The 20,005-nt window shown below is 50.2% G+C and overlaps 1 protein-coding gene across 2 annotated transcripts in view; it reads left to right on the top strand.

The window, feature by feature from the left end:
* KSR1 (kinase suppressor of ras 1) overlaps window positions 1-20,005 on the top strand; it is a 46,964-nt gene extending 26,959 nt beyond the window's left edge. Inside the window, exons 3-20 of one of the 2 annotated variants that reach the window (XM_071447501.1) lie at window positions 6,599-6,746; window positions 7,635-8,031; window positions 8,255-8,259; window positions 10,020-10,080; window positions 11,015-11,098; window positions 11,675-11,736; window positions 11,845-11,951; window positions 12,237-12,405; window positions 13,555-13,596; window positions 14,138-14,192; window positions 14,855-14,900; window positions 15,009-15,388; window positions 15,474-15,570; window positions 15,819-15,952; window positions 16,357-16,488; window positions 16,765-16,900; window positions 17,229-17,362; window positions 19,725-20,005. In XM_071447501.1, the coding sequence (XP_071303602.1) occupies window positions 6,599-6,746; window positions 7,635-8,031; window positions 8,255-8,259; window positions 10,020-10,080; window positions 11,015-11,098; window positions 11,675-11,736; window positions 11,845-11,951; window positions 12,237-12,405; window positions 13,555-13,596; window positions 14,138-14,192; window positions 14,855-14,900; window positions 15,009-15,388; window positions 15,474-15,570; window positions 15,819-15,952; window positions 16,357-16,488; window positions 16,765-16,900; window positions 17,229-17,362; window positions 19,725-19,803 (2,268 nt within the window). In that variant the 3' untranslated portion in view covers window positions 19,804-20,005. Of the gene's footprint in view, window positions 1-6,598; window positions 6,747-7,634; window positions 8,032-8,254; window positions 8,260-8,408; window positions 10,081-11,014; window positions 11,099-11,674; window positions 11,737-11,844; window positions 11,952-12,236; window positions 12,406-13,554; window positions 13,597-14,137; window positions 14,193-14,854; window positions 14,901-15,008; window positions 15,389-15,473; window positions 15,571-15,818; window positions 15,953-16,356; window positions 16,489-16,764; window positions 16,901-17,228; window positions 17,363-19,724 lie in introns of those variants that run through there. The other variant, XM_071447500.1, reaches the window with a different exon arrangement.

The following is a 20,005-nucleotide window of genomic DNA, read 5'->3' as shown; positions in this document are numbered from 1 at the left end:
GGACAGAACTGTAAGAAGTGTACAAAGCACTGAAATTCCTCTGGGATTCCAAATGTATGGTTATCTTTTAAGGGTTCTGCATCCATTTCATGCAGCTGCAGGCAGCTTCTGTAGCACTTGTATTAGCTGGACAGCAGAACTGCAACACCCTGTGGGTCATTAAAATAATTTCTGAGTAGGCATGCTGGAACATGCTGTGAGCTGGGAGAAGTGGAAATAGCTGGGCTAATAAACTAAGTGCTCTGCTCTTGCAGTGGATTTTTTTTTTGGTCCTGTTATTTCACTGCTCAAAAATAGCCATGCAGCCACTGTTGGTGTTGGACACTGACATCAGCACAGTGCTGAGCTGTCTGGGATGAGTTACCTTTCAGAAATGTCTCAGGTATCATGGGATCATTCCTGCTGTTGTTTAGATTTCATACAGCACATTGAACTGCATTTCAGCTGAAAGCTTTCAAAATGGAAATCACTGACAGAAGGAGCTTTAATAGGTTAGTTATTACAAAACCTAGAGTGGTGTCCTGCTTCGTGCACACTGCCTGTGACAGGATGGGGAGGAGCCTTTGCAGACAGGGGTGAGCAGGTCCTGCTGTGAAAATGGGAACCCTCGAGTGGTTCTGGCTCTGTGCTCTGGGGAACAGCTTCCCATCTCTCAGATACTGTTAGCTTGCTGTAAAATGGAAATAGGCATGCTGGGTTTGCTTCTGAAGGCTTCCAAAAAATGGTGCAGAGAGGAGGAAAACTGCACAAGTGTCACAGTGTGGTCACATTGTAGAACAGCCCTCTCTTCTTGTGCCTTTTAGGCTCTGAAACTAGTTGGAGAGGTTGCCAAGTACCTGTGGAGTCTCAGAAGAGCTGCCTCAGAGCCCTGCCCTGGGCACCTCTGAGAGCTGAACAGAACAGGAGGTCTGGCACAGGAGGAGGGGCAGTGGAGGGCTCTGCTGCCTGTCAGGGATAAACCAGGAGAAAGGCCTGGGCTGATGGGGTTTTTGCTTTTTAAAATGGTTCTGATTCCCTTTGCATTTCTAGTGCTACTGGAGGGAATGTTTTCAAGACTGTGCTAATCTGTGACATAACGCTGTTGAAAAGCAGCCCAATTGTAGGAGCTCTTTAGCTCGGCGGTGAGAGGAACAATGCTCTGTTTCTCTGTCTCCCCTCCCCTCCCCTCGCTCCCCCCAGTCCTCTCCCAAATAAAGCTGCCATGCAGGGAAGCACAGAAGCTCCCAGGCTCTCCTGTCAGAAATAGAGCAGCAGCTCCAATTTAGAATATCTGTTGACTCCTCTGCTCCTGAGTGAAAACTATTTTTGCTCAGTGACTTGCTCTAGACATTGTGAAGCTCGAAAGCTCTGGTGATTATAATTGCTGGGCTCCTTTATTTCTTTGAAAACCTATATTTAAAACGAGAATAATGACTGCCTGTAAAGTCCTTTAGTGTTGGAGGAGATTACAGCAATAACAATGCAGTGTCTATGGCACTGGGCAACAGCTAGGGCTGCTGAGAGCACAGACAGCGGCGAGGCGGTGACGCTGCGCCGGGTGCGAGGGCTGGGCTGCGCCGACCTCGCGGGCCTGCAGGTAGGTGGGCACTGCCAGCCCAGCCTGGCATCCTCCTTGGCAATACTCAGCTCCTTCCAGAGGGGTAAGGGAACTGGGAGCCCCCAGCCCAGCCTGTGCTATTTCTGGGCCTTTGTTGCTGTTCCTCTAATCAGTTGCCAGACAGATTTTTATCGTAGAAAGTGGCAGCAGGCTCTGCTTTGGAGCTGGGCTAATGTGGTGCTCTAACTTGCTGTTTAAGTGTTTTTCTAGGGAATGCTGGAGTCCTTGTTTTTGCTTAGGAGTTCTAGAATCTGATCAGTTCTAGAGATGGATTAATTCTAGAGACCAATTGCATGTGTAGTTTAATGCCAAAAATGATGTATATATGGTTAAATATGGTGTGACGAAAGTGAGCAAAGAGGTTCTTGAACTGAGATCTAGAAAAGATAGGGCAAGGAGCCTTACAGACAGAAGGTGTGCTCATGCTATGTAATCATCTTGAGTGGATAAAAGTTGCTCTGAAAACGGTCCTAGAAAAATACATTGATCTGGATTGTCCTGCTTGCCTTGGGAGTTGGAGTCAGGAATTGGGAGGGCAATGGGAGAGAAGGAGGATGGGAACAGTGCTCTCTCCACTCTTGAGCTGGTGGAAGAAGTCTCTTGCAGAGCTATTTACTGGGTTCTGAGCTTGGAGTATGTCTGCCAAATAGAAGAGACTAAAAAAATTCTTTTGGCTTATTTTCTTCAGCCCAGAAAGTGATTTTCTCTGCCTTTATCACTGTGCTTCCCAGCAACATAACTATTGTATTTGTTCCCACATGTAACTTGTCACTGTCTTAAAAACTAACTTAAGAACAGAGTCATCTTCTTATCATCTTCTGAAGCATGTCTGGACCGGCCCTGCTGGCTCTGGAGCAGGGGTGCCAGTCAGTCAAGCTTGGAAAGCTGTTTTTAGAGTGGATAACTGTCCTGCACAGGGAGGGGCACATCCTGCCCCGGGCTCTGGCCATCAGCAGGGCTGTGTCACCAGGGAGACTGGGAGCAGGTGGAACAGGGCTGTGGTTGGGGCTGCTTTGAGGCTGTTCCTTTTGGGAACAGTCTGAGTCCCAGTTGTACCCTTGTGCCCTTTTCTGGGATACCTCCTGCCTGCCTGTGAAGCCCATCCCCAGGCAGCATTGATGCCAAGGAGCTGCAGAGCTGAGCAAGGCAAGGGCAGGAGCAGAGCAGGAGGGGCTCATGCCTTGAGCAGGAATTGTCTGCCCAGAGCCTTGTGCTGCCCCTGTGAAAATGCCCCTGCCAAGGGTGAGCCAGGCCTGGGGCTGCTGCTGTGAGCCCGGGGCAGAGGGTTCTGTTAGCACAGGGTGGCCCCAGCTCACAGCAGGTCTGTCACTGGAGGAGCTGGGAGGGGTTTTTGTGAGTGCATCCTTTGGATGGGGGATAGAGGAGGCAGATCTGCCTACGCCTATCAGGTTTCCCCAGCTGTATCCTCTCATCTTTTTCTGTCAGCATATCTGCATGAACAGGCCATGAGGACCGTGGCTGGCTCCTGGGGATTTCCATGGGTCTGGCAGCAGGAGCTCTGGCTGGCCAGCCAGATAGCAGAGATCCTGGATGTGCTAATTGTGTGTATGCAAATTAATTCTGTCCTGCAGGCTTCCTAGAGCTATAAAATTCCTTCAGTGCTCCAGCTGAAGGCCCTGCCCAGTGTAACCAGCTCCTGGAAGAAAGTCTCTACCACTGCCAGGGCTCCCCTTCCCTGCCAAGGGCTCCAGGTGCCCCTTGCAGCTTTGGGCACTGTGAACCCTTCATGCCTTGAGGTCAGCCCGAGGGATCTGCAACTGCTGCACCTGTCTGCCACAGAAGAGTAGTGACAGCAGCTCTCCTGTCCCCAAAGAGCCAGCCAGACACAGTGCCTGAGCCTGTCAGCTGCCCTCCAGCCTCTGCTGGGAGGTGGAACAGTGAGGAGGGTGATGTATGGTGGAACTGTGGCCTGTTTATGCTTACAGCTCAATGCAGGCCGGAAATTGCAATTGAGAGGCTTTCCAGAATGCCCATAAAATCTCCAGGAATTTAATAATACAGCAATTTTTCAGTACCTTCATTGCTGGGCACCAGAAAAACACTGCAAAATAACAACTAGCAGGCACAAGATGTTCTTAAGAGCATCTTTACATGCTTTGCTTAGAGCTATCAGTGGGAATTTAAGCACCTTATGTAATGGGCTTTCTCTTCTAGCATCTGCTGCTTCATGGGAGGATGATTGGAGAGGGAATGTATTGATTTAAGAGGAGGCATTTGGGGCCTTGACAACTGTCCAGCTCTACAGGAAGAGCTGTGGCTACTGGGTCGAGGAGCAGGTCAGGCTGATTTTGCAGAGTGCCTGCAGCAGCATTAGCTATGTAGGCTTATCTGCAGGGTGGAATCTTTACCAAAAATAACCCCTGCACTGTGTTAGATACCAGCATTTTTGCCATGTTTCAGGGATTTAAGTTGGACACTAGACAAGATTAAAGACTGTTGTGAACTCTTCACCCGGACTAATTGAGACTGACCCTTGGATGGCTCCTTGCATGCACTGCTACTCACTTTTCTCTCTTTAGACATGTGCACCATGAAGTGCAGTCTGTGTCTGATAAGCAGGAGGGCTTCAGGGAGAAGTCCTCTTACCTGTTGTAGGGAGGAATCATTTCCTGCTTTGGACTTTTTAGCATCCCTTCTGCTGAGCAGTGCATGGTTAGGCTTTAGATTTTGCTGGCAGTTATGAGGTGCTGAAGATTGAAAGCAGATTCTATCTTCTGCTTTTTCTCTGTTTTTAAACCTGACCTTATTAGTAGAGTACTGTCTGAATATCTTGCAGCTCTCCCTGTCAAGACAAGGTGTGCCCAGAGAGGTGGTGTTGAGCTTGGTCTAATGCAAGCCTTTAATCTGCATTTTTAAAGCTGTTTTTAAAAAAGGCCTCAGCACCCACTGAGAAAGTAGGTAAAGAGAGGTCAGCTGGACCCACATGTCTCACCCTGAGTGGTGAAGAGTTGGAATAACCCCTGTGCAAGGGCCCAGAGCCCCTGAGCAGGGGCCCTTCTCCCCCCAGAGCCAGGGCAGCAGCAGAACCCGTTTGAGAGCCACCCTGAACTAGTGACCCTCCTCACTGTCACACTGCCTGGGGTGACACACACCGAGGCAGAGCAGGCCAGTCTTACAGGGATCAGGTTGACCAGTTTTATATTAAGCCACCACATATGTGCAGCACATGAGTGGCTGTTTAAAGAAAGCCTCTTACTTCCCCTCCCTCCCCCTCTCTGAAGGCTTATTTCTTTTGTCGCGTGTCATGGGGGCTGGCAGCAGGTTCAGAAAGTCTGAGCTCTCCCAGCTCAAGGTCATTGGGACTGTTTAAATATAATCTCCTTTTCTGTACTTTCTACTTTCCTACAACTTGCTGTTCTGTCTTTCTAAAATTAAACTACTGAGCAGAAGAGGAGCTTGGGCTTTGTGTATGGGTGCAGTCCCTTCAGGGGGACTGGGCCTTGTGTGAGAGCTGAGCTGGGGGTGCAGAGCTGGGGACCATCATCAGTCAGCTCTGGGCACAGAGAGATTGTGTCCTTCAAAGGGAGGGGGCAGTCCTATGTCCTGCATCATGGTGGTGCAGGTGTGCAGAAAAATGAATAATGCCCAGCATCAGTTGTGATGTCTGTGCTTTTGTTATTCTTTTGTTATTATTTGTTATAAAGATTAGTTACAGGGAAAAAGGAAGAAAGTCTACCCAAACTTCATTGAACTCTGGCTCTGCTTCATGCTTACTGCTCATTTAAATTCCTGGCCTCCCTTGACTCAGCTGTGTTTTGTGTTCCATCCAGTTCAGGGCATGTGACAGAAGATACAGGATGTGTTTCTTAGACTTCTGCCCTTTCTTAATTTATTCTTTTTGTTTGCTCCATGCCACAGTAACTAAAATTGGAAACTTTTTGTGTTGCCACCTACAGAGCTCCAAAAGTTGGGGCAGTTGGGCACTGTCACAGCTGAAAGTGCTGTGTCAGCTCTCAAAGCCAGAGGCTGGCTTAAGAAAGATGCAATTGTTAAAGGACATTCAGCACATTCACGTCTGCTTCTGGGTCAGAAGTGGGGTTTAAGGACTAGAGGATTCCAAGCTTTTTGTTTCACCAAGCAGTGACACACACTTTTGAGTTTCCCCTTCAAATAAAGTTCAAAGCCTTTTATATAGTTTGATTCCAGGAGTCGAAACTTTAGGATAAAGGCCAAATATTGTGAAATTTGTGATCTCATTGTGAGAATAGGCAACAGGGAGGTTTGTTTAGGCAGAACTTTACAGGGAAATTCCTGGGTAACTGGGCTAAGTATCCTGGTTTTGTTTATTAACCACAATTGCTGCAGACTTACACTGGAAACATTTGAATGGGGGAGGAGAGAGAAACACAGCTCAGTTCTGTGTCAGGAAATACCAGATCATTTTGTGTTTTCCAGGCTCTTGTATCTTTTGTGTCTGCCTGATCTGAGCCTTATCACTGTGGGGCTTTGGTGTATTAAGATGTAGAAGGAGTTCTGCCCAGATATCTCTCCAGGCAGGATATGGGTAAGGCTGGTTCTCTGATGAAGGAAAAACTGCTTGAGGAGGAGGCCGCTATCTTTGTCAAAACGTTTCTTTTTTGTTCTAATAAAGAAGTAATTTTCCTCACTGTTTCTGCTGTTCACTTCAGTCCTGAAAAGCCAAACATCCTTATCTGACTCTTTTTCAGGTTTTAGACCTGTTTTATTTCTGACCCTATTTTTAATGAGAAAGTTAAGTTTCATTAGTAGCTTTGCTAAAATTTTCCACAAGGGGAGGAGTATTTTGGTCCCCTGTAATCCTGTGTGAAATAGCAGAGGATGACCAGTCCTGGAGGTGCAGAGCACATCCCACCCCAGGCAGGGGAGAGAGCAGCTGTGGGCACTGCCCAAAGGAGTGAGCCATGAGTCAGCCCAGGCAGTGCCACTGCTCACAGCACCCGACAGGTGACACTGCTGCTTGTACACAGAGCAACAGAAAGGGGCTCTCTTGCTTTCCTGCAGAGAATACCAGAGGAGCTGACCCTGGATGCCTTACTAGAAATGAACGAGTCAAAGGTGAAAGAAACAATGAAGAGATGTGGAGCCAGAGACGAGGAGTGCTCCAGGCTCAACGGGGCCCTGAGCTGCCTGCGGAAGGTGACGGAGTCAGGTACACACTGCCTTGTTCTCCTGGGGCACGGTGTTCCCCAGCCCAGCCCCATCTGCTGCCTTGCAGACACTCTGGGGATGTTCTGTGACCAGCATATGGCTCTGGGATGTGCACTGATCAAACCTATCTAGAGCTGTCAGCTGGGTTGGGTTTGGACATCGAGTCAGATAAAGAAATGGAAATAAATGTATGTAGAATCCTCTCCTACTCAGTAGATTATATCCTTATTAACCCTTTCTGTCAGAGTTGTGTCTAATGCTCCAGTTCATTCTCCATGGGTCAGTATACACATCCTTGACTTATTTAAATACAACCAGATTCCTTCTAGGTGATGCCTTTCCCAAATACTGCCAGCTCAGAGAGAAACCTTCCCCTAGCACTTCCACAGGCACTGTACAATCTGTTTGTACAAGAGCCTCTCCCAGCAGACTGGGACTCACATGCACCACATCTTTCTTTGTAGCAGTTATCAATCTGTCACTGAAAGGTGATGTTTCCTGTTGGTATTATGACAGTTCATCCATTTGCAAATGGTAAAGATTAGTTAATGGAAAAAATCAGCAAACAGCTCAGTCTTATGTTTCCTTTTTTCTAATCTTTCTTGTCCCAGGCTGTCAAATATTTCCCATCCACACTGTATAAACCAGCCATTGCTCAGGAGTTACGGTGTGCACCTTTTAGAAAGAAATGTCATTTTTAGGAACCCAGATCTATGTCTCTCAAAAGCTCAGCTCAGGCTCTGTGCTGAGTTTTCTCAGCCTGGGGCCCTGCTGAGGCTCAGGGGCGATGATTGCCAGGTGCCACGGGCACCCAGAGCCCTGCCCGGAGCCCCGAGCAGCCCGGGCTGGGCTGGCTGCGGGCCGGCACTAACGCTGCTCCGTCGGGCAGGAGGGGAGCCGAGGGACGATGTGCCGCTGGCCCTCCCCGAGCGCCGCGACAGCTCCTGCTCGCAGCCGGACCCCGCCAGCTCCCCGTGCGCCCCGGCCAAGGGCAGCCAGCAGCGCCCCGCGCCCGCCGCCCCGCCCTGCGAGCCCTGTCCCTCGGCAGAGACGCTGCTGGAGCCGCTGGTGCTGCCCGGGGGCAGGCCCCGGACCCCGCACAGCATCACCGTCACCCCCCCGGCCACGCCGCAGCCCAAGCGCCGGCACCGCCTGAAGCCGCCGCGGACGCCGCCGCCCCCCTGCCGCAAGGTGTTCCAGCTGCTGCCCAACTTCCCCACCCTCACCAGGAGCAAGTCCCACGAGTCCCAGCTGGGCAACAGGATCGACGAAGTTCCGCCAATAAAGTAAGTCTCCTCCCAGGCTGGAGCTGGGGCTCTCCCTGCCAAAGGCTGCCCTAGGTAGGCAGGAAAATATTGGCAATGCAGCAGCCTCAGGAACCTGTGCAAAGCCAGAGGTGCCTGTAAACCTGGCAGCACACGCTGCAGGCAGCAGTTCCTGCTCTAGCAAAGGCTGTACCTGTCACAGGAGTATCAGTGCCTAAAAAAATATATCTTTTCTTCTTTCTAGGTTCGGTAAGAGATTCTCACAGGGGTGTCTGCAGTGCCTTGCTGAGAGAGAAGAACCCATGCTTGTCAGCTCCCTGGTGGCCATCCCTGGGCAGCCTCTGGAGGTTCTCCACGGGCCCTCCTGTCCCAGAGCTTCTGTTAACTGAGCAGGAGCTTGGTCTGCCACAGAACCACAGGGTTTTACTTGGTTGCACCTGGTATTTTCTAGGATGACACAAGCAAGGCAAAGGAATACTGATGTTTCAAGGGTTAAAGCCAGGGGGTGCTTATCTATGACCTCAGACAGCTGGCACAGATGCCTCTTGGTACAGGAATTTCACACCTAACCATTCAGTGGCTTTGGATATGCATTGCCCAGTGTTTCTGCAGTGAAGTTCAGACACTTGTGTGCAGCTTTCTGAGGAAGCTGCAGCATGTGCTGGAATGTGGGGTGTTCCCTGTGTGCTGAGGAGTCTGTTCATGTGGGTGATAGCTGGCAGGAGCAGGGCTGGGTTTCTCCAGGGCCACTGGGAGTTCTGGCCATCCCTGAGGTGTGTCCCAGACACCACCTGTAACCTTGGAAGCTCATGGAGAGAGATTGGAGCAGCTTGGAAAGTGTCCAGAAGTATCTGAGTATTAAAAACAAGTATGAAAGTCCAAGCACTGCACATAAAGCTAATGCCCTCTAAAACAAAAATCTCAGGAATTACTTTCAGAAATAGAAAGATTGTAAAATGAAACTGCCAGCAGAAATCTGAGCATTTCCCTGGGGAGAGCGAGATAATTGCTGTGAGAAATGAAAAAGGCATTAGAATAAACTCAAACAGAAATCAAGGATTGTGGTGCTCCTTTTCATGCAGACCGATTGGCTGGGGTGAGGTGTCTGCTGTGGGCTCTGGTGAGTCCTGCACAATCCCAGCCTGGTTGATATTCATTCAGTGAGGATTTAACATCTGACCCGATGTTCACAGCCTTCTTTACTGCTGTGCTGGGATTGTGGATGGCCACACCAGGCCAGCAGCATTTCTAGGAACAGCAGCTAGCCATTCCAGCCTTTTCCAAGAGGCTGAGGATCACAGATGCCTCTCAGAGCTCCCTGGACTAATGATAAAAAAGACTGTGGTGCCATCTATGGTCAAATGAGGAGACTGGCTCTGAGCCAGCCCTGCTGCTGTGCTGACACTTGCACATTGGGGTTTGCCTCAGATGTGCAATATTTCTGTAGATTTTGTTCAGGAAATAATGCCAGAATTCTGAGTATTGGAGAGTTTTCAGGAAGTTGTGTGCTCTAACCACTGGCATGCTGGTTTGGCATTTGGAAGTCTATATCTTACTTTCTGCACTTAGCAGAAAGTTAGGTGAGCTCACATGTATGTTTTCATTCTTCTGGGTCATGCTGACCCTGTCTAGAAAATGGAGGTAATTTTCAGTGAAATAGAATATTCTGAAATCTACTGACACTGCAGGAAAACTGGGTGATGGCATTTGTGGTAAACCAATTGGGAGTAAACCAGTTAGGAGTAAAGTCTGACTTTCCACTTTAAGAATGGCTTAGACCTGATCAGATGGACTTCTGTAATCTCTAAATGTAAAACATCATGATTTATCCAATCATATGGAAACAAATACAAGAGCAATTTCACAGGGGGCAAATCAGTCTGAGCTGTGTTCCTGTGACTCCTCATGGCTGGAGGTGCTGACCTGGGCAGTGACTGCTCAGTTTCTGTGCAGGGTGGGGAGCACATGTCAGCAATGCTTCCCTAAACCCTGCTCTTGTTCTCCATCAGAGCTCCCCCAGGGATCCCCCCAGACGGTACGAAGAGACTTTGGCTTGGCTGTGACTCACAGGTGAGCAGGGACTGGGGCTGGCTGTAGCTCACAGGTGAGCAGGGACTGGGGCTGGCTGTGCCTCACAGGTGAGCAGGGACTGGGGCTGGCTGTGCCTCACAGGGAGCAGGGACTGGGGCTGGCTGTGCCTCACAGGGGAGCAGGGACTGGGGCTGGCTGTGCCTCACAGGGAGCAGGGACTGGGGCTGGCTGTGCCTCACAGGGGAGCAGGCACTGGGGCTGGCTGTAGCTCACAGGGGAGCAGGGACTGGGGCTGGCTGTAGCTCACAGGGGAGCAGGCACTGGGGCTGGCTGTGCCTCACAGGTGAGCAGGGACTGGGGCTGGCTGTGCCTCACAGGTGAGCAGGGACTGGGGCTGGCTGTAGCTCACAGGGGAGCAGGGACTGGGGCTGGCTGTGCCTCACAGGGGAGCAGTGACTGGGGCTGGCTGTGCCTCACAGGGGAGCAGGGACTGGGGCTGGCTGTAGCTCACAGGGGAGCAGGCACTGGGGCTGGCTGTGCCTCACAGGTGAGCAGGGACTGGGGCTGGCTGTGCCTCACAGGTGAGCAGGGACTGGGGCTGGCTGTGCCTCACAGGGGAGCAGGGACTGGGGCTGGCTGTGCCTCACAGGGGAGCAGTGACTGGGGCTGGCTGTGCCTCACAGGGGAGCAGGGACTGGGGCTGGCTGTAGCTCACAGGTGAGCAGTGACTGGGGCTGGCTGTAGCTCACAGGGGAGCAGGGACTGGGGCTGGCTGTAGCTCACAGGTGAGCAGGGATTGGGGCTGGCTGTAGCTCACAGGGGAGCAGCCCAGGCAGGGCCATGGTGGCACAGGACTCTGAGATGGGTTTGCAGTCGGGTTGGGTGTCTCAGCTGTCAAGTTCAGCTACCTACAAATGCTCATTTTCCCTCAGACACCAGCTAACGTCAGTTTTCCCTCTCTTGTCTCTGGTAGGTTCTCTACAAAGTCCTGGTTATCTCAGATTTGCCAAGTGTGCCAGAAGAGCATGATGTTCGGGGTGAAGTGTAAGTACTGCAGGTGAGCACACGGGGATGGTCTCCTTCAGAACAGCCTGGAGCTGGACTCACCACAGCCTGCAGTAACTCCTGGCTCTTGATGTGATGCACTTTTGGCAGTGGCATCCTTTTTTCAGTCCTTCTGACCTGGCAAAGGGATGCTCCTGGCACAACTCACACTTGAAGGTGGCAGCCTGACACATGAATGAACTAAATTAGTTTCCTTGCCACAGGCTTCCTACCTCATCCTGGGCAAATCTTGTAGTGGGAGCTGGATCCCTAAATAACAGCCAGGATATTAATTTTTGTTTCTCTCTCAGGCTTGTTAGTCCAGAGGACTGAGATTTCACTATTTCATGGTTGCTGGCTGAGAGTCAGTGAAAGTAACTCTATTAAAAATAAATCAGATGCTAAGATATGTTTGTGGTTTCATTAGGCTGAATAATAGAATTCTCCATACGAATGAATGCCTGCTGCTCTGGGGCTGAGCATTCCAGAACTCCTTCTGAGATTAGCATAAGAATTACAAATTAAGGGTAGGCTTCCTCTTTTTGGGAAAGAACAAGTTGCTATTTAACATGTAATGGTTATCTTTCAGATTAAAATGTCACAACAAATGTACTAAAGAGGCACCTGCTTGTAGAATATCCTTCCTTCCCAGTAAGTAATTTTCTACAAATTCTTGGGACTTCAATGTAATTGATGGTATAGAAACAATAAAAAGTCTCATTAAAGCTGTTTCTCTCCCTTCTTCAAACTGTTTTTCAGTAACAAAAATAAGAAGAACGGAGTCTGTCCCATCTGATATCAATAATCCAGTAGACAGACCCACAGAACCCCAGTTTGGAACTCTCCCCAAAGCACTAACTAAAAAGGTACGAGGTGGCTGGGGCATGTCCAGAGTCCCTGGGGAGCTGCAGCAGGGAGAGGTTGGATCTCACTGCTTGGAGTGAGAGCTTTCACCTTGCAAGGCTTGGATATGAGACATTTTGTCCCTGTAAAACAGGGGTTGTGCAGAGCTCCAGGTGCTTACTCAGCACAGCAATGCCACGATCAAGCCTGGGGAGGAACAAGTTCCCTCTGTCTGTTGTGCAGCAGGCCCAGGGGAACTCCTCCTTTCTCTTTATTGCTCTCTCACGAGTGGCTTTCCCTCTTTGCAGGAGCATCCACCAGCAATAAACCACCTGGACTCCAGCAGTAATCCTTCCTCCACAACCTCATCCACTCCCTCTTCTCCAGCACCTTTCCAGTCTTCCAACCCTCCCAGTGCGACGCCGCCCCCCAACGCATCCCCCATGGGCCAGAGGGACGGGCGGTTCAACTTCCCAGGTAACTCCTCCCTGCAGACTCTGCAGAGGCTGACCAGAATTCAGAGGCACTTGTGGGTTTCTGAGTACATGGTTGTGCCTTAAACAAGGTGTGAAAGTGTTTCTTATTATCTGATAAAATGAAAACGTCTTCCTTAAAACTTTTAAAGGGTATCAGCAAGATATCTTTGCAGGGAACAGATTATTGAGGAATGTTTCTCCTTTTCCTTTTGGGAAAAGGACTGAAGAAAAGAGCTATTTTTTTCTCCTCCTTTCCCCTTTGTGCTGTACAATGCATGCTGCCTGCAATGAGTGCTCACTAGGGGCTTTCAGTCAGGAGGGAGGTGCTTGGTGGAGCAGGCTGTAAAAGTGAGAGCTGGAATGAATTACTTTATCAGACCCTTCCAAAATATAACCCACAATCAACACCAACTTTTAAACCACTGTCAAGCATAACTGGTAGAGAGAGGTTTACCCTTCATGCCCTATGGATTGAGAGCCCCAGTGTGCAGCTTTAACCAGAGCTGAGAGGGGCAAGTATCTCTGACAAGGGCAAAGATCTAAACAGTGAGAATAAATGCAATTCCTTTGACCTGAAGTCATATGGTGCTCAGTAGCTACTATACCTGGCCTTCAACACTGCTGAATTTTGCATCAGCTTCTGACCTGTGAATTCAAGTTGCTGTTTGAGCCTGCTAAAAAGGACCAGAGGCAGTTCAGTGTGAGGATTCCACTGCAGCTACTTTGCATTGGGACAAACTGCTCAGATTCACTGAAAAAATAAAAAAAGGCAGATGGTTCATGAGCTTCAGCTTCTGTGGGGGCACCTCTGCAAAGCTAAGACACAGAGCACATCACATCACACCTGATGTGGGCCTGCCTTGCACATTCCTGGGCTCCCCCTTTGCCCACAGGGCTGTTTGAGAGAGGTGGCACAGCTTGTGTGTGATACCTGTCATCTGTCAGGGCCCTCCCAAAATGCATGTGCTGAAATCCCCCCCAGCAGGCTGATAATCCACTAATCTGTTCCCAGCAGTGACCTGGGGCTAATTCATTGTATGCATATGAGGCACTCACTGATGATCCTCTAACTTGTTTGTGTTGTTTTGTTTTTTTTCTCCTGGTATTTTTTTCGCTGTTCCTTTTTTACAAAACCCCAATTAATTAAAAGCTGCCTACTACCTTCAGCATAGACAACAGTTTGTCTTCCCAGGTGAGTTGATTGTTTTAATTCTACTAACCAACTTCTACTGCCAAAACATAACTTGTTTGTAAACCTCTGCATGCTGCCCAAGAACAATCATTCTGCTTTAAAAAACCTGTCTAAAACAATCCAGCCTTTCTCTTATCTCAGTGTACTCAGGCCTCTCTCCCCTAATCCGAGGTAGTGACTTGATTTATGTATTGAGATGGAACTTTGAATATTTAGCTGTAGAACATTTGTTTCCTGCTGTGGGATTCTATTCACATCCATGTTCCTCCTTTCTAAAGATTCACTTTTATGGCTCTGTGCCTGGCCAAAAGGACTTCACAGATAGGTGGGGGAAATGGAAGAGGACTGGGCTCAGCCAACATGCAGGCATAGGAGAGATGAGCATAGTTTTAAATCAGTAAAAGAATAAAATCACTTTGTCTGTGGTTGAGTTAATAATTCCTAAACAAGAAGCAAGTAGTTGCTATTGCAGTGTTAAAACTTGCAGTCTATAGGAGATTGAAGTGTAGAAGATGTATCATAACTGTTTCTACTTTCCCAGAAATTCCCAGTCCTGCACAAACAGCACAGCTTCCAGAAACTGCTGCAGACACTAAGTAAGTAGAGTTTTAAATCTTTTCATTTGCACAGCATTTACCTGGTAATCCTCAAGCCAGCCCAGAAGTGCTGTGTTATGGCCAAAACCAGATTTAACACCCAAGAACTCCCAGGGTAACTTTGGTCAGTGAGGGTGGTGCTGGTATTGCCAGTTTTATAAAGCTGAATATGACACTTAACTCTAAATGGCTCACTAAGGAGTCCAAGCCTTTAATATCTTGTCCTGGTTGTGTGAAGGGTCAGATGAAACAGAAGTTGGAGTTCTGTAACTTGAAGGGCACGGCCCACTGAGCTGCAAGCAAACAGCTCTTTCAGGATCCCAGTTGCAGGGCATGGAAAAGCTTCCAGCCTGCATTGCCAGCTGCTCCACTGCAGGTGTTTCAGGGGTAGGAATGGGACATCTATTCCTGGAACACAGTGTAATAACAGAGCCACGCCACTGCCAAATCAATTCCTGCCACTTAATTATCAAGAACCACTTCCAATCTTTGTCCCTCATTTGCCAAAGTGAGCTTAGAGTCCTTCTCTTTTATATGGAGCAGGAATTGTGTTTTTCTCTGCTTCTGCAACTGTCAGGATCTGTTCTGTATTGGCTTCTTCTGCTCCCTAATGGCAGCACAGGCCCCCTTCCCCAGTGATGTCCTCCCTGTTTCTGTTGCAGCGCTGCCCAGCAGCCGGGCACGGGCGGAGGCGCACGGGAAGCACAGGTGGGTTTGTGGTTTGCCCCGGAGTCTCTGGAGCAGCCTGTGCTGCTGGGCTGCTCTGCCAGCCCGGGGGACTGTGAGCACCCCTCTCCCTTCCCTTGCTGGGCACAGGTGGAGGAAGCAGAGGCGGGTAAGTCGGAGCCCGAGGACGATGAGGATGAGGTGGAAGATTTGCCCAACCGGCGGCCGCACCTGCAGGGGATGATCTACCGCAAACCCAGCCAGACCAGCGTGTACCTGCAGGAGTGGGACATCCCCTTCGAGCAGATCCAGCTGGGGGACCCCATCGGCCAGGGCCGCTGGGGCAAGGTCTACAAGGGCAAGTGGCACGGGGAGGTGGCCATCAGGCTGCTGGAGATCGACGGCAACAACCAGGATCACCTCAAGCTCTTCAAGAAGGAGGTGATGAACTACAGGCAGACCCGGCATGAGAACGTGGTGCTGTTCATGGGAGCCTGCATGAACCCCCCTCACCTAGCAATCATTACCAGGTAGGGAGAGAGATCTTTCTATTGGTTCTACTGGATATGTATTGTAGAGCTAGCTAATGTTCTCATATATAAACATTTCCTGTAGCTTCTGCAAAGGAAGGACGCTGCACTCCTTTGTGAGGGACCCCAAGATCTCCCTGGACATCAACAAAACCAGGCAGATAGCACAGGAGATCATTAAGGTAAGAGCTTGTTATGCCAAGGGAAGCACTGGGTAGGGCCTCAGCCAGAGCTCAGAGCTGCACACAGGACTGGGAGCTGCTCCCTCAGCCTCTCCCCACACCTTCCTGCACAAGTCCCACAGGGGCCCTGCCCCCAGTTACAACTAATCCCTGACACTGGAGTTAGGAAGGGGAAATATGTTAGAAAGCAGAGTATGCTTGGAAATAATAAACCCCAAAAACATTTCCATCTCTGCTGTGTTTCCCAGGGCATGGGGTATCTCCACGCAAAGGGGATTGTACACAAAGATCTGAAATCCAAAAATGTCTTCTATGACAATGGCAAAGTTGTGATCACCGACTTTGGATTATTTGGAATTTCGGGTGTGGTTCAGGAAGGAAGGTAAGTGGAGGTTTCAGTGCTTGGTTCCAGCTCTGGAATTACAAATGGTCACATAGGGAAACATTTCCTGCAGTGCACAAAAAGCATCCATTGGTTTAGTACACACTCAGTTTGCATTGTGCATGTTTGCTTTGTTTTCCTTTTTAGCAGAGTTCTTCCTACAGTTGCAGTAGCACAGCTAGAGAGTTTGGATTGAGCCTCAGAGCACAGAACAAACAAGACCTTAAGGCCAGGAAGGAGCTGTGAGTGTCAGGCTGACATGTGCTTATTTGTTAACATGGCAAGAAAATTAGAAACAAAACATCAGCAAAAGCATTGGAGTAAATAAAGCCAAAGCATCAGGTGCAGCACAGATATGGCCTCCACACCAATGTTTTAGTCCCGCTTCTTTCTTTCGGACTCAGGAGGGAGAATGAGCTGAAGCTGCCTCATGACTGGTTGTGCTACCTGGCCCCTGAGATTGTCCGTGAGATGGCCCCAGGGAAAGATGAAGACAAGCTGCCTTTCTCCAAAGCTGCAGATATCTATGCCTTTGGGTAAGAAAGGAACACCCAGGAGTGCCACAAGAGCTTGCTAAGTGAGACTGGCTACTGGCCTAAGCCTTCCAGTCAGGGCCTCCCCTTCTCTCAGACTCAGGATTCCAGCTGGGACACATTTTCCTCACCTATTCCAAAAGTCATGGGTGGAAGGGGTTTGCTGCACAGCCTTAGACACCTCCCAGAGCTCAGCTGAAGCAGCTGGAACAGTGCCAGCATCGGGCACTTTGTCTGTCAGGAGCAGGCAGAGGCCTGACACGTGTGTTGGCATTGCAGGACCGTGTGGTACGAGCTGCAGGCACGGGAGTGGCCCTTCCGGAGCCAGCCTGCAGAGGCTCTCATCTGGCAGATCGGCAGCGGCGAGGGAGTGAGACAAGTGCTTGCCACTGTCAGCCTGGGCAAAGAGGTCAATGTAAGTACCTGAGCTGCAGGAGCCCCTCACACAGCTGCTTGTCAGGGACAGAGGGGCTGCTTCAAGAGAGTTACTATACTCAGAACTCGAAAGAGGAAGGGCAGGAAAGAGATCAGATGAGAATGGGAGACCGGGTTAAGCCTGTGCCTGTAAATGTGGTGCAGAAGTGAACGTCCCCAGCACGGGACACTCTTGGGCTCTGACAGCGTCCAGGCCCTCTGTGAGCAGCGTCTGCCTGGGTTCACACATATCCCAGTGCTCAGACAGTTCTCTGGTCTGCACAGTTGACCCATGAACGAAGATAATGAGTCACCACTGTCCTCTGCAGGAAATCCTCTCGGCCTGCTGGGCCTTTGACCTCAGCGAGAGGCCCAGCTTCACTGTCCTCATGGAAATGCTTGAAAAACTGCCAAAACTGAACCGCCGGCTCTCCCACCCAGGGCACTTCTGGAAGTCTGCTGAGTGAGTACCTGCTGCTGGTCACAGCACTGATGCCATGCAATTTGCTAACTGGTCATTTCTGAGCTTTGTTTGCTTTCCTGGGGCTGGCAGACCGGACAGGGTGGGAGCGCTGCTCCTCTGCTTCTCTAGTTCCTGGGAAATGATGTGACTGAGCCATGAGCCTCAGACAGTTTCCTACTTCACCGTATTCACCTCTCTCCAGCAGCTGACTGATTGCCCTGTTTGTGTCAGAGAATATCCACAACAGCATTGGGAAGGGCCCCACTGAGCCCAGAGCGGCCAGAACTTCCCCAGTGATGGTAATGGCAGGCACTGCCTGGGCAAGGGAAGGACCCAGGAACTGTTTCTCTCTGAAGTGGTTCAGACTGTGTGGGTCTGAGGCCACAGACTCATCTGTGCCCGTGCCCATTCACCATGTCCTTGGCTCAGTGTTTCTCTTCATCTCCTCAACTGCTCGTATTTACTTTCTCTTTGTTCTGATGTTTAACCCACCCCTTCCCTTCCTATAATCCTTCACTCTCTTCCTGCAACACCTGATCAGAACCACCCAAACTCTTGACACAGGAACTGTCATGGCAGTTTGGTCTCTGCTTGGTGTGGGGGCTTTGGAGTTTTGGTTGAAAATTCTGTCACTTCTCCTGTGCAATTTCCCCCCCATTTGTACTGGATCCCTGACACACCAGTGGTGTCCAACAACTTTAAACTGCAGAAAGCTTCCCCCAGGCTCTGGGCTCACCCTCACACAAAGAACATGCACTGAGGAGTGGAGCTCCCCCACCTCACCCAGATCCTTTCACACACTGCACTAACCCCTGCTGCAGCCTGGTCAAAGCTGTACACTGTGTAGTTCTCAAGGGCTTGCTTTAAATAACTGAAAACTAACTCTCATGGTGTCTTTTTCCCTTCCCTCCCATATTTCTTTGTAGGTTGTAGCTACTGGTGCAATAACGGGCTCCACCTTGCATGCTTCCATGTGTCGTATCCTAACCGGCAACTTGGACAATCACCTTCCATTAAAAAAGCAAAAACAAACCAGGAAATTAACCCACGGACATAATCAACACTTTACCCGATTCTCCTCTCTGCCTTTGGCTTGGTGTGGGCTGTAGCTTCAATAACCACTCCTGTCTGCGAGACCCTCCTGGCTAACACCGGGCTCCTGTGCCACGGCAGCTGCGACTCCTCTGGGCAGGGCACGGGGCCCCTGTGCCCGAGCAGGTGCACACCAGGGCAGGGTGCCTGTCCTGCTGCAGCTCAGGGCTGTCCCCACACTGCTGCACCTCTGTGTGTCCTCCTGAGCCCCTCTGGGGCTGCTCCTTGGGCTGCAGCCTGTGCCTGCAGTCACAGGGACACTGTCACAGCCCTTGCGCTGCAAACCAGCAGGGGCTGAGGCCGGGCCGCTTCTCCCTCAGGCACAGAGCCAGCGCTGCAGCCAGGGTCAGTTCCTGAGTGGAAGGAGGGATGGTCCTTGCTCTGCTTGGAGCAGCTGAGGGTCCTGTGCCCACTGAGAACCAGGCTGGGGCAGTGTCCGGGGCAGGTCCACGTGGGTCAGCTGGGATCAGCTAAAGCTGTGGAAAAGAGGGGGAAAGCAAGAGCAGCCTCCAGCTCCTCCCCTTGCAGATCCAGGCCTTGGAATGTTACAGTTTGCTTCTGTTTACATCGCTGGGCAGCAGGAGGACTCAATGTAGGGCCTTGGCAGAGTCACAGCTACCACAGCAAACATGTGCCTTCTAGAAAAGGTCTGTCTGCACTGGTTTGGAGGGGAGAGGACAGGGACAGGGGAGAGCACACTCCAAGAGGGTTTCTGCTGCCTGAGGACAAGCTCCCACATCATTCCCTGAGCCTCCTCAGGAAAGCTCTGAGCTGAAAGTGCTTCTGGCTCTGCCAGCAGCGTGAGAGCAAGGGGAGAGACCCCTTTATATGTTTGTAGAGCCTGAGGAGGAGCAAATGGGTTTGAGTTTGTTCTGTTGAGGTTTCTTAGCCTGTTCCTGTACTGTGTCAAAACTCCCCTTTCTCTTACAAAGAAAATTATGTCAGTTTTTCCTTCCCTTCTACTTCAAGAGAAGCAAGTGCCCACTGAAAACCAGTGTCAGGCTTCTACCCACGGTAGAGACCTGGGAAAACTTCCTACTCCTCCCCCTTGGGCAAATCAGATTGTGCAGTCTCTTCCCACTGATAATGTTTGCATGAATAACTTCATGTGTTTGCTGCTGAATTACTTGAGGATCTCTTGGGTGAACTGAAGTGATGCAGAGCAGAACCAAGCTCATTGCAGCTCCTGTGATAGGGCAGTAGCTTTGTAAGATGAATCATCAGTAACTGTTTCCCCCTCCCTTCTCCTCTCCCTCCCCACTCTCTGCAGCATTAACAGTAGCAAAGTTGTCCTGCGTTTTGAAAGATTTGGCTTGGGAATCCTGGAGCCGAGTAACCCAAAGCTGTAGGCCGGTGTCATTGTGACCATGCTGGCTGCCTGCTCCCACACAGCACCAGAAACCCTCCCTGGCTGCTCCCCGCCGAGGCTGCAGGAGCATCAGCTCAGCCCCGGGTCCTGCCTGAGCACCAGCAGCTATTTAACAATGTTTACATGATACTTTTGTGTGAACTGTATTTTTTTAAACATAATAAACAGTGAATCAAGTTGAA

This window comes from Agelaius tricolor, unplaced genomic scaffold (genome assembly GCF_023055355.1).
Source record: "Agelaius tricolor isolate 1412-34295 unplaced genomic scaffold, bAgeTri1.0.p SCAF_25, whole genome shotgun sequence".
NCBI classification, from domain to species: domain Eukaryota; kingdom Metazoa; phylum Chordata; class Aves; order Passeriformes; family Icteridae; genus Agelaius; species Agelaius tricolor.
The sequence above is the reverse complement of the archived record's forward strand: the minus strand, read 5'-3'. Positions and strand labels throughout refer to the sequence as shown.